The sequence below is a fragment of the Sminthopsis crassicaudata genome, chromosome 3, assembly GCF_048593235.1.
Source record: "Sminthopsis crassicaudata isolate SCR6 chromosome 3, ASM4859323v1, whole genome shotgun sequence".
In the NCBI taxonomy this organism is placed as follows: domain Eukaryota; kingdom Metazoa; phylum Chordata; class Mammalia; order Dasyuromorphia; family Dasyuridae; genus Sminthopsis; species Sminthopsis crassicaudata.
In genome coordinates, this window is record NC_133619.1 from 327,282,743 (window position 1) to 327,300,168 (window position 17,426).

General features: G+C 38.5%; 1 protein-coding gene across 2 annotated transcripts in view; it reads right to left on the reverse strand.

Moving 5' to 3' along the window:
- Window positions 1-16,169, reverse strand: part of POPDC2 (popeye domain cAMP effector 2) — a 29,465-nt gene extending 13,296 nt beyond the window's left edge. For both annotated transcript variants that reach the window (XM_074301319.1, XM_074301320.1), the window contains exon 1: window positions 12,364-16,169. In XM_074301319.1, the coding sequence (XP_074157420.1) occupies window positions 12,364-12,854 (491 nt within the window). In that variant the 5' untranslated portion in view covers window positions 12,855-16,169. The remainder of the gene's footprint in view (window positions 1-12,363) is intronic.
- Between the last annotated feature and the right edge of the window lie 1,257 nt (window positions 16,170-17,426).

A 17,426-nucleotide genomic window follows, 5' to 3' on the forward strand; every position in this document is an offset into this window, starting at 1 on the left:
CCTTGGATTTTCTTGGCAAATATACTGAAGTGCTTTGCTGTTTCCTTCTGTAGCAGATTAAGGAAAATAGTGGTTAAGTGACTTGCCCAAAATCACATAGCTAGTAAGTGTCTGAGGTTAGGTTTGAATTCAGATGTTCCTACCTTCAGGCCCACCCCTCTATCCACTGAGCCACCTACTATCTCTTATATCTACTACATAAGGTCTTTTCTATCTTTTATAATCTAGAGTTAGCCACCTTCCAGTGGAACCAATACAATCTTGACCATATGGTTGAACAGTCCAACATCTTTCATCAAAAAGTCCTTCTTGGTCCCTTGACCTCTCATTGTTCAAGCCTTAACAAACCTTGGCCCTGGATTATTCATTCTCTCTCCCCCTCCCTCTCCCTCTCTCCCTTTCCCCCCCCCCCCTCTCTCTCTCTCTCCCCTCTCCCTTTCCCTCTCTCCCTCTCCTCTCTCCCTTTCCCTCTCCTCCTCCCTCTCCCCTCTCTCCCTTTCCCCTCTCCCCCTCCCCCTCCCTCTCTCTCCCTCTCCCCCTCTCCCCTCTCCCCCTCCCCTTTCCCTCTCCCTCTCCCCCTCCCCCTTTCCCTCTCTCCCTCTCCCCCTCCCTTTCCCTCTCTCCCTCTCCCCCTCCCTTTCCCTCTTTCCCTCTCCCCCTCCCTCTCCCTCTCTCCCTCTCCCCCTCTCCCTCTCCCTCTCTCCCTCTCCCCCTCCCTCTCCCTTTCCCTCTCTCCCTCTCCCCCTCCCTCTCCCTCTCTCCCTCTCCCCCTCCCTCTCCCTCTCTCCCTCTCCCCCTCCCTCTCCCTCTCTCCCTCTTCCCCTCCCTCTCCTCTCTCCCTCTCCCCCTCCCTCTCCCTCTCTCCCTCTTCCCCTCCCTCTCCCTCTCTCCCTCTCCCCTCCCTCTCCCTCTCTCCCTCCCTCTCCTCTCTCCCTCCCTCTCCCTCTCCCCCCCTCCCCCTCTCCCTCTCCCCCTTCCTCTCCTTCCCCCTCTCCCTCTCCCCCTCTCCCTTTCTCTCTCCCCTCTTTTCCTTCTCCCCCTCCTCCTCTCCCCCTTCCCCTCTCTCTCTCCCCCCCTCCCTCTCCCCCTTCCCCTCTCCCCTCCCTTCTCCTCCTCTCCCTCTCCCCCTTCCCCTCTCCCCCTCCCCTTCTCTTCCTCTCCCTCTCCCTCTTCCCCTCTCCCCTCTCCCCCTCTCCCCCTCTCCCCCTCCCCCCCTCTCCCCTTCCCCTTCTCCCCTCTCCCTTTCCCCTTCTTCCCCTCTCCCCCCTCCCCTCTCTCCCCTCTCTCTCCCTCTCCCTCTCCCCCTTCCTCTCCCTCCCCCTCTCCCTCTTTCCTTCTCCCCCTCTCCCTCTCCCTCTCTCCCCTTCCTCCCCCTCTTTCCTTCTCCCCCTCTCCCTCTCCTTCTCCCCCTCTCCCTCTCCCCTCTCCCCTCTCCCTCTCCCTCTCCCTCTCCCTCTCCTCTCTCTCTCTCTCTGACATGGGGCTGACATGGATCTGGAGAAAATCACATAATTAGGCTGGTTGGATCCATTACAAAATTATGTGTGACACACCTTTTAAAAGTCAGCCAAATGGCTTTGAAACAGAACAAAGGGAGATAAGAACATCAAGCTTGTCTACTGTCTGCTTTCCCAAATTTTCCAAGAGAATTTCATATTTTTCCTGAGAGGAAACTACATAGAATGTCTTTGATTCCAAGCTTGGGAAAATGTTGGTCAAAGGGGTAGAAAGTAAATCAAGCAAGTGAAATACCAGGAAAAAAAAGGCAAAAAGAAAAAAGAAAAAAAAAAAAAGAAGGAAGAGAATGTAAATGATATGGTGAGTACATAGAAGGCTGAGAGTGACCCACAGGAGTCCTGAGGTAGGGCTTAAAGACAATGCAATTAGGAACCATGTCTGGAATGAACTCTGTGCTATTGTTCCCATCTGATTTGGAGATGGTGACTAAGGACCTTCTCCCCATCCCCCATCCTCCCACTTCCATGTCTTGTGGAGCATGGCCTCCCAATTTTAGAACTACTGTTTCTATAAAAGGTATTCCTTCAGGGTTTTTGCACATGTGTGACGATGAATGAAAATTCAGATGGCCCCTTGAATTTCTGCCAATTCTGCTTGTTTGAATGCTGAGAGTAAAATCAAGAATGGAGAAAGAATGTCTGAAAGGAACACAAATTTAAAGTATTAAAGTTTAATATATTTTATTTAAAGCATTATTTATTTATTTTATTTCAGAGCTTATTATTTTATTTATTTATTCAAAGTTTTATAAATCCAGTATGGATTTTGCAAATTAGGGTTTTGAGTAACACATTTTTAAATACAAGTTTTTATTTTCAAAATATATGCAAAGATAGTTTTCAACATTCACCCTTGTAAAACCTTGTGTTCCAAATTTTTCTCCCTCCCTTACCCTCACTCTCTCCCCTAGAATCAAATAATCTAATATATGCTAAACATGGGCAATTTTGAATAACATATTTGATAGCAAATATGGCATAATAAAGGGAGAAATAAAATATTTAGAGCCCTAATCCTTCTGAGACATGAGCCAGTAAGCAAGTGCCCCAGGATGTACTAAAAGAGCAAGTAATCTTACTTTTATTTTCAAATCAGTGATGGGCATCAGCTCTAGGATTTTAAAATAAAAATCTGTTTTTTGGTAGGAATAAGTTGAGATAGTCATTCTTCCATGAAAGATGGAAAGTTTCTCCCCCCACCCCACCCAAAGACTGACATGTCAACCTGATATGTTCACTAGACTCAAGTCTAGTGATCCAAAAGACTTGTATTTACATTTACCTAATCTCAATTGTATTGTTGTTGAATCATTCCAATCACTTCTAACTCTTCATGACCCTATTGGCAGAAATACAGGGTGGTTTGCCATGTCCTTCTCATTTTAAAGATGGAAAAACTGAGGCAAACAGGGTTAAGTGATTTGCCCAGGGTCACACAGCTAGGAAATGTCCAAAGCCCCTGATTTGAATTCAGGAAGTTGTCTCACAAAAGCAAAGCAATCCTTTACTATTCCTTTATAGAGGCTGTTCAAAATGTTCTCTTCTTTCGTCAAGTTTCCCTTCTTCCAACCTCTCACCTGAGGAAGTTGCCTACACTTTACTATAAATAAAGACCATCTCACTGAGCTACTATTTTTCACTTCTCTATATTTCAAAACTTTTTGACACCATCCTTTATCTCTCCTCCATTTTGTTTTTTTTTAATTTTGAGTTCCAAATCCTCTCTTTCCTTTCTCTTCTGCCCATTGAGAAGAAAACAATAAGATATCAATTAATTATAAATGTGAAATCATGCAAAACATATTTCCATAGAACTAGGTTGAAAACAAAAGCAAGAAAAATAAGGTGAAAAAAAATCTTGCTTCAACATGTACTGAGAGGTCATCAGTTCTCTATCTAGAGAAAGAATTTTACATCACAAGTCCTTTGGAATTGTCTTGTATAATTGTATTGATCTTAGTGGGGCAGCTACGGTAAAGTGCCAGGCCTGGAGTCAGTAATATTCATTTTTCTAAAGTCAAATTTGGCCTTGGACACTTCTTAGCTGTATCAACCTGGGCAAGTCACTTAACCTTATTTGCCTTAGTTTCTTAATTTGTAAAATGAGTTGGAGAAGGAAATGGAAAATCTTATAGCCTAATAGTATTCCATCACAATCATATTATACCACAACTTTTTCAATAATTTCCCAACTGATGAGCATCCCCTCAATTTCTAATTCTTTGCCACCACAAAAAGAGCTGTTATAAATATTTTTTGTACATACTGGAATGTTTCCTTTTTTCCTTTTGTTTTTTATTCAATAGTATTTTATTTTTCCAATTACAAGTAAAGATAGCTTTCAACATTCATTTTTGTAAGATTTTGAGTTCCAACTTTTCTTTTCTTCCTCCCTACTTTATCTCTTCCTCCCCAAGACAACAATTCAATAAAGGTTATACATGTGCAATCATTTTAAAAAATAATTCCATATTAGTCATTGTGAAAGAAAAATCAAACAAAATGGAAAAGACCACAAGAAAGAAAAAGCAAGCAAATAAAAAAGGTAAAAATAATATGCTTTGATCTGTATTCAATCTCCATAGTTTCCTCTCTGGATGCAGAAGGCACTTTCCAACTCAAGTCTATCAGAATTGCCTTGGATCATTATATTTCTGAGGAGAGCTAAGTCTATCATAACTGATGATTATATAATTTTGCTGTTATTGTATACAATGTTCTCCTGGTTCTGCTCACTTCTTTCAGCATCAATACACATAAATCTTTCCAGGCTTTTCTGAAATCAGCCTACTCATCTTTTCTTATAGAACAATAATATTCCATTATATTCTTATAACTTATTCATCCATTCTTCAACTGATAGATATCCACTCACTTTCCAATTCCTTTCCACCACAAAAGAACTGCTACAATTTTTTTTTTATTTTAAAAACAAAGATGTATTTTTTCCATCCAAGCTCATAGATTTCTTGAAATCTATCCATAAACATTTCCTCCTTCCCTTTCCTCGTCCTAAGGAATTTTCGTCCTATACAATATAAGCTTTCCTTAACGCTTTTGTATTCCCCAGTGTCTAGAATAGCAACTGGCAAACAGCACTGTTGTTGTTTGGTCATTTTTTGTGACTCCATTTGGGGTTTTCTCAGCAAAAATACGGGAGTGTTTTTGTCATTTCCCTCTTCAACTCAGGTTACAGATGAGAACACCCAAGGCAAACAGGGTAGAAGAACTTGCCCAGAGTCAAACAGCTAGTAAACATCTGAGTCCAAATTTGAAATCAAGAAGATGAGTCTTCCTAACTCCAGGTCTGGCACTGTATCCTCTTCACCACCTAGCTGCCCTCTAGCAAACAGAAGGCATTTAATTAATGTTTGTTGATTGACTGGCATATTTTGCATTCTCAGAGGGTAGGAAATAATGTGAAACATGACTGCATGAAGATAGATTTTAGAAAGAATATTGATCCTAAGTGTTCCCAGATCTTCCCCCTCCTACATGAGGGGATCACTTCTCCACTTTCAGAAACCCAACCTCAGCTATTTTAGGATGCACATATTTTACAAAACCTTATGTTTTTATTTTCCAGTCTTTAAGCAGGGTACTTGTGAAGAGGAGTTTTATTTGCTGGTTTTGTTTTGTTTTTGGTAACCACCAGTATTCTGAGTCAAAACAAATGACAAATTTAGACCTACTCTCCCTCCCACTGATGACGACCTGCTCAGATTTTGCAATACAGGCTTGAAAATAAACCTATTAATAGTGTCATTTTCTGTAAATGCTTATTGTAACTGGGACCTAGTAGAACACAGAACACGGATTGTATAGCCTTAATTCATTTGTTAAAAGAATGAAGCAGGGATGAAGATAATTTTCTGTGAGGAGGCAGTAGGAGACAGGTGAGACAGGAAAGACTTCACATAGGAGGTAATGTTTGAACTGAACTTTGCAAGACACTAAGGATTCTAAGAGGCAAAGGTGAATAATAAGTGCCAGTCAGGCTTGGGGGCACAGCTCCCATGGGCAAAGATATGGCAATGGGAAATGGAATTTCATGTGTAACCTATAGCAAGAAGATCAATTTGGCTGCACTGAAGAGTATATGAAGGGCAGTAACATCTAACAAGAGTGAAAAAATAGATTGGAGCCAGAAGTTTGGTTCTTACAGCCCAACAGGAAGAATTTGACACCACATCTCCCCTCATTTCCTTGACTCTGCTAATCATTCTGTACTAGTTCTTTCTCCAGTTGCTTTAGAAGTAGGGTTGGACCCAAACCATCCCAACGCCTGTTACAGTTTTTAATGGTATCTTATATTACATGTGAACAGAGCTATAATTGGATATTTTTAATACCTAGTACCCAAAGTAATCATGAAGGAAATATGTAGAACTGTTTATCTGGAGTGTGGTCAAGCACTTAGGGATGCCGATGCCAATTATCTGATAGTTTCTATTCATACTATTCTTTGGAGGAAAAGAGGGAGGAGACAATTGGAGTTAAGAAACTTGCCCAGGGTTACAAGCTATTCATTGTCTGAAGCCAAATTTGAAGTCAGGTCCTCCTGATTTCAGAGCTGGTGCTCTATCCACTGTACCACCCAATTGCCCAGAAATTGATTATTCTTGATAAATAGATATTAAATTCAGTAGTTTCAAGTATATCAGCAGCCCCCAAATCTGAGTGCTCTAATGTAAACTCTGGTTTCCCCACCCTAGTAGTAAACAGGTACAGTTAAACAATAAAGCACATACATATGACAGATAAAAATACAAATTTCAGAGCATTTATACTCTCAAATGGATGATGGGTCCAAGTCCTCTCTTATTCTTATAACTTGAAGACACAGTACTATATTAAACACTTCATTATTTCAAAATATCTATAATGTCTTCAGTGTAAGTACTCTCTCCATTCCAAGGGATGTTAGTTCTTCTATGCCTTAGTAGCTCATTAATTTCAGGAGTTCTATAACCCAATAAATTCTTTACTCAAGGAAATGACTTTGTGGTCTCAAAAAAGGGAAATTTGGTTTGCTTCCTTTATGGAATCCCTAAACATGATTCATTTTTCAAATCAAATATTTATGCTTATGAAATATAGTAGTTTCTAATATGATAGGAAAAAATACTTCACCACTACCAAATAAGACAATGAGGGGGAAAAAAAAACCCAGAACAGAAATTCTTATAGACTGCTAAGCCATCAAATAGGACACATGAAGGGAAAAAAAATTCAGGAAAGAAATTCTTATAGACTGATAAGTTTGAGGTAGTTTTACTAAACAGCTATGAGTGATGGGGTTCTTTCCCTTTAACTAGCTCCAAGAGCAAATTAAACTAGGATTTTTTTCCCTACCTTGGGAAATTAAATAAAGAGGGAAGATGATTAACATTAAAATGCATGGAGTCATAGGTCCAAAGAGGAAAGAACCTTAGAAACAAGCTAGGATAAGCTGCTTATTTTACAAGGAGTATTCAAACTCAGATCCCATGACTCCAAGTTCATTACTCTTTATACTACACCATAGTTGTATTTTGCTGTAGTGTGGGCTTTTGTAGATTGGTCTAGAAAGTTAATTATAATTGTGAAATTGCTAATAAAATTGTTAATGAATTGTCTTAATTATTAATTTTGTCATTTGTATAGAGGGAAAGTTCTAAACAACTGATTTACAAATACACGTTTTCAGGATCTCATTTTAACTCTTTTAATAGAACATATAAATTGCTTTTTTCATTTTGATTTTTCTTAAAAGAAGACGATCCTATCCTTGCATGTACAAAATAGGATGCTGTTTATAATTACAAGTAGTGAATTTGGATTTGTGTTTGTTTACTTACAAGAGCACTACTTTATGCATATCTTCTATACTCTTTCTATAAAATAATTATTTGGTGACTTTAAGGGACTGTTAGGGATGTAATTGTGGGGGAAAGAGCCCTCAGAGAAAAGAAACTTGGGTTAGCTACTTCCTAGCTATGTGACCCTCGGAGGTCACTTAGTCTCACTGTATCTTTTTTTTTTTTTTTTTTTTTTTTTTTTTTTTTATGGATATTCCTCAAAAGAGAGAATGCTTTTAGATTTTATTCAGTGAAATGTGTGAACCTTTAAAATAAATTATGTTATTTTTTCCTTGAGTACATTTTGATTTAGGAGTTTATGTCCCTTTTATATTGGTTTTGCAGTACATTACTATTCTACTACAAACCCCCATCTTCCTCCTCTTGCTTCAGGGCTAAATATCCTCCCTTTCTTCAGCTGATCCTTATTTGACATGGACTTAAAGGCCTTTATTGTTTTGGTTGTCTTTTTATAGGTATTTTCCAGCCTATAAATATTCTTCCTAAAATATGATACCCATTACTAAATACAATATTTTAGACATGCTCTAATCAAACCGGAATATTCTTCAGTCATTTAATTTGTATCTGACTCTTTGTGACCCTATTTGGAATTATCTTGGCAAATTCTTTTTCCAGCTCATTTTATAGATAAGGAAACTGAGTCTCACTGTATCTTGAGGATTCCTCTTTCTGAATTGTCTACCTCATGGTGTGGTTGTAAATAAAGTATTTTATAAATTGCACAATGCCCTGGGATCCACAGTGTAGTAGATAGGGAGCTAGCTTCAGAGACAGAAAGATGGGAAGGTAAGCCCTACTTCTATCGGTGCTGGCTATGAGACCCTCAAATTAGCTTCTCATTCTGCCAGGTAATTCTCTCAGATCATAAAATAAAGAATAATTGCCAATCTGCACCATCACAGGGAATTTTCTTGTTAGGAGTTCCATATGCCAACAGTGTTAAAATCAAATAGAAAAGGGGGTTATTAAACCACACAAAAGAATCACTGGGGAACACATATTGATTTAGTTTTAAAATGTAAAAATTATAATATTTTATTATATTTTTTATTTATTTTATCATTATTTCCTAATTACATTTTAATCTGATCTGAGCAGTAGTTTGGGGAATATTGTGGGTCATGTATTTGATACTTTTGTCCTACACCAACAAAAAGAAAAGAAAACTATGAACCAATCCTTCCCATCCCCACCCTATATGTGCCTATCTCCATCAAACTGGAAGACTCCTTGGAACAATTTTTATTTGTCTTTTCATCCCATTCTAGTGCCATAGTTGATAGTGTATGATCAATATGATTCTCCCACTTCCATGTCTTGTGGAGCATATCTAGCTGTGAAATGGCTCGATCTTCCAATTGATAAAAGATCACAGAGTTTTCCATCTCTAAATCAATTATGGATATTAGTTCTGATTGACCATGACAAAAAGCCATTTCTAAGCAGTTTGTTTAAAGTCCTACAATTTAATGAGCCAGGTATTTTCATTAAACTCTCAGCGGGGATAGCTATGTCTTTTTCCTCTTCTCTCCCAGAATCACACAATTCATACATTTATGGAGGGAAGGGGGAACTCAGAGACCATGCAGTCCAATTCCTTCATTTTGAGAGAAAGGGAAACCAAGGCTTAATGACTTGTGCATACAATTGATAGCATTTCAACTCAACAAACATTGTTGAAGCACCTACTATATATGAGTTAAGGACTGTGTATACACAGGCAAAAAATAAAATGGTCCTTGAACTCAAGAAATTTATAGTCTCCTGGAAAGATGCAACATGTAAATGCAGAGGGGTTGAGGAAAAAAGAGTTTTTTGAACTGAGGAAAAAATGGAAGGCTTCATGAAGGAGGTAGAAACAAGATAAAGGGGGAAAAAGGAAGATAAGGATGATCCCTTCAAAATTAGAGTAGTAAGAGATAATACTTAGAACAAAGACAATGGAACTTTATCAGTACAGAAATAGGAAAAAGGGGATATTTTGTGGAGAGAAGGAAAAAGAAAATTCAGATCTATGATTTCAACAATTAAATTAGATAACTTATGTAAATGATCAACATGTGTAAATGATATGTAAAGGACATTAGAGTATTGTCTGCTGGTTAGGAGTATAGCAACACTAGTAATTTCGTTGGTTTTGAAAATTCCTAGTAAGTAAATGCTCTCTACTATGTTTTCTCCTTGGATTTCCTGATCACTACTTGGCCAAGTTGGGCATGTAGGTGGCACAGCAGATAGAATATTCGGTTTCTGAGTTCAAATCTACTCTCAGATACTTGTTAGCTGTATAACCCTGGGCAAGTCACTTTACCCTTCTTACCTTAGTTTCCTCATCTATAAAATGAACTGGAAATGGCAAACCATTTCAGCATTTTTGCCAAGAAAACCGCCAAAGGGGTCATGAAGCATCAGACACAAGTGAAAACAACTAAACAACAAAAACACTTAGTCAGGTACACTTCCTAGACCTTTTTGAAATAGTTATTGGGAGGACCCAATATGTGCTGCTTCTTTCTATTACTCTTCTACATTAGAATCTCTCCTCTTGAAATCCCTTTACCAGTGCAGATCTGAAATTGTCTTGCAGTTTATAATTTTAGGGAGTTGCCTGGGACACCAAGAAGGACAGGGAAGATAATGAGCTCTAATTTTGACATGCTGAGTTTGCGATGCTTATTGGACACCTAACAATCCTAAGTGATCAATAGTGATCCTGAATTCAGAGACACGGAAAATAGAGCTATAGATATTCTCCTTGACCCCTCTGCAGATTTTGAAACAGCAGATCAGGTCTGAATGCTCTCTGCTCCCTTTGGATTCCATGACACTGTGAGCGCTCAGCTCTTGTCTTACCAGTTTGAGTAGTCCTATATTTCCTTTGTTGGGTCATAGATCTAGAGTTGAAAGATTGCTCCCCAGTGGTCATCCCCCTTCTTTTTTTTTTGCATATGAGGAAACTGAGGCTCAAGAAAATTAAGTGAAATTCTTCAAGTCACAGAGGCAGCAAGTTGTCAAAAGCAGTATCTGAACATCTCACCAAGCTCTTATCACCACTACACAAATGATTCTCAAATCTAAATATCCAGCCTTGGTTTTTCTCCTTCACTTCCACAATGCCTTTAAAACATCTCCATCAGAGGGGCAGTGAGGTGGCGAAATGGATTCCAGCTCTGGAATTAGGAAGAGCTGAGTCCAAATTTGGCCTTAGCTGTATGGCCTTAGGCAAGTCACTTACCCTGAATGCCTCAAAAGGGAAAAAAAAAAAATCTCTACTAGGATAATCTGGGGATGTCTCAAATTCAACCTGTTGCCCTGGTTTAATCAACCTCTTGATCTTCCCTTTCCCTCACTTCCCATATCCAAACAGCTGCCAAGTCTTATTGATTCTACCTTCATAATACATCACATATCTACAAATACCTTTCTCTCCCTTCACTGGATCCTTGTCTTAATCCAGGACGTTATCCCTTACATCAGTATGGGGGAAGCATTTTGTTACAGAGGGAGGCGTTCTGGCACAGGAGTTAGAAAGCCTGGGTTCAAATCCTGGACTCTACCGTTTATGAATTTTATGATCTTAAGTGAGTTGCTTATTTGAAGCTATGCCCAATGGGCTATCAAACTGTGCATACCCTTTGATCCAGCAGTGCCTTTACTGGGTGTGTATCCCACAGAAATCCTAAAGGAAGGAAAGGGACCTGTATGTACAAAAATGTTTGTAGCAGCCCTCTTTGTAGTGGTAAGAAACTGGAAATTGAGTGGCTCCCCATTAAACGGGGAATGGCTGAATAAATTGTGGTATATGAATATTATGGAATATTATTGTTCTGTAAGAAACGACCAGAAGGATAATTTTAGGGAGGCCTGGAGAGAGTTACATGAACTGATATTAAATGAAGTGAGCAGAATCAGGAGATCATTATACATAGCAACAAGAAGATTATATAACCATCAATTCTAATGGACGTGGCTTTCTTCAACAATGAGATGATTCAAATCAGTGCCACTTGCACAGTGATAAAGAAAGCCATCTACACCCAGAGAGAAAATCATGGGAGTATGGACCACAATATAGCATTCTCACTCTTTCTGTTATTGTTTGCTTGCATTTTGTTTTTTTTTTCTCAGTTTTTTTCCTCCTTCTTGATATGATTTTTCCTATGCTACAAGATAATTGTATAAATATGTATACATACATTGGATTTAACATATTTAACATGTATTGGACTACCTGCCAGATAGGGGAGAGAGTAGGGGGGAAGGAGGGAAAATTTGGAACAAAAGGTTTTACAAAGGATTAAGTATTGAAAAATTACCCATGCATATGTTTTGTAAATAAAAAGCTTTAATAAAAAAAAGAAAGAAAGAAAGAAAGAAATGAAGGTAGGAAGGAGTTAAACTATAGATTAGCAATATTTAAGGAAAGAAATTCTTAATATTGGAGAGCCACAATATTGTTGATAGGCAAATAAGAAGGGGTCAATAAAGAGGGAAAGATTGATGACCAAAAAAAAAAAAAGTTTAACCTTTTCCATGAAGTCTTTCCTGGCTCCTTCAGTTGTTAGCATGTTCTCTCTCCCCAAATCACCTTGCACTTATTTATCTCTATGATGCTGTTAAACCTGCTCTTGTATCCCTCAGAAATATATGTGAAGCACTTCTCAAACACTAAAGTTAAATATTAACTACTATTATCATTTCTATAAGCTCTTTGAAAGTAGAGACTATCATTTTTGTCCTTATATCCCAAGAACATAGCAGCAGAGCACATGGAATATAGGAGGCACTTACTAAGTGTTTCTTGTATTTCACTGAATTTTTCATAGTCACATAGAGTAATTAAATAGTCAATATGGGATGCAAACCTAGGTCCTTTGCCTCCAAATTCAATGTTTTTTTCTATGATTCCAGATTCTGCTTCTTGCCCTTCACATTCTGAAGTCTGGCTAAGGAAAGGAATTAGGATGAAAAAACAGACTTACCTCCCTTCAAGCAACAGAGAAAGGCGGTTGATAGGTGTCTCACCTTCCACGGCATAAGTCTGCTCAGTAGCTAGCGACAAGACTCTCTCCTCACAGCAGTGGACAATTTCTTTGTATGTCTGCAGGGGTACCTGCAGAGGCAGGTACAGGGTCTTGTACAGGTAGTCAAACTCTCCCACGTAGTTATTTTGCCGCAGTTGGAACATCAAATGAGCCAGCTGGGTCAGGCAGACCATGACCAGAAGAAAACTCCAGATAAAGATGTCTAGCCCGCAGGCAAAAAACCAGCCCCACAATGCATAGCACAAGAAACCAATCGCTAAGAAGCTGAAAATATAGAAGCAACCATAGACACCACTTCCCCCCGTGAATCCCAGCAGTACAAAGCAATTGGCGAGGTGATAAAGTGCCCCTTCGGAATCGTGCCTCCATCGTCCACACAGGGGGACTTGCCAAAGGAGTTGGTCCAAGATCGTAGCATTATGACCCATCTTTCAAAAGGCTTAAAACTGCCCTGACATGAGGAATCAAGAAAATATAGTAATCTACTCAAAAGACTTCTCACCTCTTGGCAACTTGCTGGCCCAACGGAGACTGACTTCTTCAAGGGAAAGCTTCAGCACAATTTTGGAGAGATTCCAAAGCTTGGAGGGTTAAGGGGCTTTTTCTCTCTTGGAACTTGCCTTTCTTTCCCACTGTGGCCCTAATAAGTCTATTTGGCTACAAGCCCCTCCCTGGCAACAACATCCAAAAGCTAGAATTGGAAGAAAAAAAGAACACCAAAAAGGTGTTGGAAGGAAAAATAACACCAAAAATTTGCATTAGAAAAAAAATATATAGCCTGTGACTACAATTTCTCCATGTTATTGAAGAAAGCTGATCTCAGGCTATTCACTGCTTCACAGGAGGAGAAAGAGAGCAAGATCACATCCACGTGTTTCACTTGGAATGCCTATCTCTTGGCCACCGAAATAGGAGTGACCCTACATGGATACCATGTTTGGAATTAGAATGCAAGGAGCAGGGACAGTGAGAAAAAGCAGGAGGAACCTGTCAGACAGACAGGCAGGCATGCATGCAAAGGTCACTTAACATAGCTCAGGAGAATTAGATAAGCCCCTCACATAAGTGAGGGAAGAAAGCCTTAGAAGCCAATTGAAGTGACCCCTTTATTTAGAAAATAGTAAAGCAAAACTCCTCTTCATCAAGATTTCTTTGTCTTTCACTACTGAGATTAATGAAAGTTTAAGTTAAAATTTTCTTGAGCTTGTTTGGATCTCTTAATATGATAATATCCCAAAATATTATAGCTATAATTTTAATTTTTTGGTTTAGAGGTTGAGAAATAACCTTTTATAATAATACTGTTCAGTGTCCCCTTGAGGATGATTGAATTCCTCTTCTGACATAATGATATAGACAAATAAAATAGAATATAATATTTCCAACACATTGCAAAAATTGAGATTATTGTAGGAAAAAAAAATTGTGTTGTCCATGTGCAATCTACCAAGCTCTGTTAAATTCTACCTTCATTAAATGTCAGCATCACTGACAAATATTTATTCATGCGGTAGAGGGTAACAGGAATATAGGATTAAAGCTGGCAGTGGTGTTAGAAGTAATATATCTAGTCTGATCCCCTCTTTTTCTCATATCCCTGGCCAGAATCATGGTCCAAGGTCCTCCTTTTTGGGGAAACCCAGTCTGTTTGCCTCAGTTTGCTCATGTGCAGCTCCCCTTAAAGAAGCTAAAGAAGAAAATGGAAAACCACTCCAATTATCTTTGCCAAGAAAGCTCTGAATGAGGTTATACAGTCAGATATGACTGAAAAACAACTGAATAGCAACAAATAAAAAAGCAAGAGAAGTGATATGACCGAGGTCATACAGAAAGCAACAATAGAGCCAGGATTTGAATCCAGGTTCTCCGTCTCTAAACCATAATTCTTTCTGTTGCATTACTTCCATTTTGCAAAACAAAATTACGGGAAACAAAGTTTTCAAACCAGACTGATTTCTAAGGACTGTCTGGCATATTTTGGAAAGAACGTTTGAACCACAAGTCTTAATTCCTAAGATTGGTCCTGGTTCTAGGACCAGCACTGCCCCCTTTGCTATCTGTCTAATGTTAGGCAAGGCAATAAACTCTACTTAACCTCTAAGGTCTCTTTTTGGCCTTAAAATCTGGGATCCAATAAACCACCATGGATCACTAGTCCTCTTCTTCAAAATGTGATGAAAACAATATGGGCTGAGCCCCATAGATGCAGTACTTTGTAAACCCCCAGATACTACATAAATATCAATTTTTGTTCAGTCATTTTTCAGTATGTATGATTTTTCGGGATCCTACTTGGAGTTTTCTTAACAAAGATACTGGAGTGGTCCACTATTTCCTTCTACAAATCATTGTACAGATAAGGAAATGATTTGAACTTAGATTTTCCATACTTCAGGTCCAGTGCTCTATCCTGAGCCACCAACTTGCCTTATAAATGCCAATGTCATTATTGCTATTATTATTATTACTGCTCTGATCAAGCATCAGAGTTACAAAAGTGATTGGACCGCCCCAGCCAAATCCTTATTTTCTACTATATCTATATTCCAATCAAAAGCAGAGCATAAATAGATTTTTTGGTTTTGATGTTTACAAAGATTCTGTTTGACTTACACAAACTGATGATGAGTGAAATGAGCAGGACCAGGAAACCGTTGTATACTTCAATAACAATTCTATATGATGATCAATTCTGATAAACATGGCTCTCTTCAACAATAAGATGAACCAAATCAGTTCCATTTGTTCAGTAATTAATAGAACCAGCTACACCCAGCGAAAGAATTCTGGGAAATGAGTGTGAACCACAACATAGCATAGAAAAGTTGAGTTCAAATCTAGTTTCAGACACCCACTAGCTGTGTGACCCTAGACAAGTCACCTAACTCTGTTTGCCTCAATTTCCTCATCTAAAATGAGCTGGAAAAAGAAATGGCAAACCATTCCCATATCCAAATGGGACATAAAGAGTCAGGCACTACTGGAAATGATTAAACAAAAACAATAGAACAAGATTAAACAAGATTAAACAAGAACAATAGAACAAGAACATTGTTGTAGTGCCTACCATATACCAGGCATTGTACAAATATTTTCTCAACAACTCAGGGAAATAAGTGCTCTTACAACCCATTTTACAGATGAAAAAATTGAGGTAAACAGAAATTAAGTAATTTCAGGATTATATTGTTAGTAAGTGTCTAAGGAATTTAAACTCAAGTCTTGCTGACTCCAGGCCTACAGCTCTATTGCAACCACCTACCCACTCCTGTTTTGTTGGATTCTTATTTTGTTATAACCACTTGAATATAGAGCATTTCCAAATAGGAGCTTCCAATATCATCCACAAGACCACATCCACATTCACTAGAAGACAGTGTTGTGATGAGTAACTAAAGGCAAAAGGAAAGCTTTTAAGGAGACTGTAAAAGCAGAAGTAAGAGAATTCAGAGAGGGAAATTGAAGTTTGAGAATTGAAAGATGAACAGACTGTGATGGTCATGAACAGCATGATGAAGTCCAAGATGTAGCCATGTTGATAGTTGTCTAAAGCATAGCAGAAGGACAAAAGAGAGGGAAACCACGAACCAGGGAGTAAAGATAATAGGGAAGCTCACCCAAGTTCTGAATTCACAGAATCTGAAATGATGAGAATTTACTGCATTATAATGTGAAAGAAGATTACAAAATCTTCACATGTGCCAAGCAAGAGATGGCTTTATTTTCTTCCATTTTCAGATAATTCTTTTTGTTAGTTTTTTATTTTAAAAAAATTATTAGTTTTCAGTATTTGCTTTTACAAGATTTTGATTTATATCATATGTAATCATATTATATATTATGTTATACATGTACAATCATATTAAACATTATTTCCACATTAGTCCTTTAATGAAAGATGATTTTCTTTAAACACACACACATCCCTCTGTTCACCATCCCATGGGGCTTTAAGGCACTATTAATGATGCAAAGATTAAAAAATGCCACATTAAAGTGGAGAAAGGAATTTAAGTCCCCAGAAAAGAAAGACTAGGGCAAAAGGACAATGTCCCCTCCTTCTGACAGTAATAGATCACAAGCTGTAATTTCAGTAGTTAAACCAGGGGATTTCCAATTCTTTCCTTTTGTATCCCCCACCTGATATGTCTTTATTTTAAGAAGCAATTACAATCTTCCACTCTATTCACAAACACTTGGGGTTGTCAAAAAACCAATTTTTTTACTGCCAGCCTTAGGAAACACGTAAGGGAGTCATCAAAACAGTGAAACGCCATAAGTCTCTGCATGAGATAGAATTTCAAAGTAGGTCATCTTTCTGGGCTAAATTCCCAGTTAGCATACGTGACATACTATTGTTGATGGCATTGGTCCTTTAAAGAAACATTAGCAGTTTGTGGCTGTTTACTGACCATTCACTTGTTCTCCCGTCTATTCATTCATTATGTCTCTCCTACCAAACCTTGTGTCCCTTTAGATATCTATCTACCTACTGTTTGGAGCTTGTAAATGTCTATAGATATGCCTATTTCTATACATGGTACTATGACAATTGGCAGTCCCCTTAGTGATCTCCAGCTTGATATACTAGTGGCAAATCCTCTAGTGATAAAAGATCCTCACCCCTTTCATTTTATAGAAAGAAGGCTTGGAAAGAGCAAGGATGTTGCCTGAGGTTACACCACCAATAATCTAGAGCTGGGATGCATAACTTAGACTTTGACTCCACATGCATAAAGATTCAACTCCCACCCATATAACCATTAAAAGTTTGGTAGGATCTCCAGGAGCCAACTATCTCCTACCACAGTTTTTTAAAATCCACGATTACTTCCATGCCACATAAGGAAACATCACTTAGAAATGCTAGTGGATAAGTTAGTAAAATTTGTAACAATTCAAGGAGGTCTGTAGAAGGGCCCAACTCCTAAGAAGTCTTAGAACTTCTTCTGAAAAGTATAGTCCCTTACTAAAAATTTCCAGATGTCTCCCCTACCTCC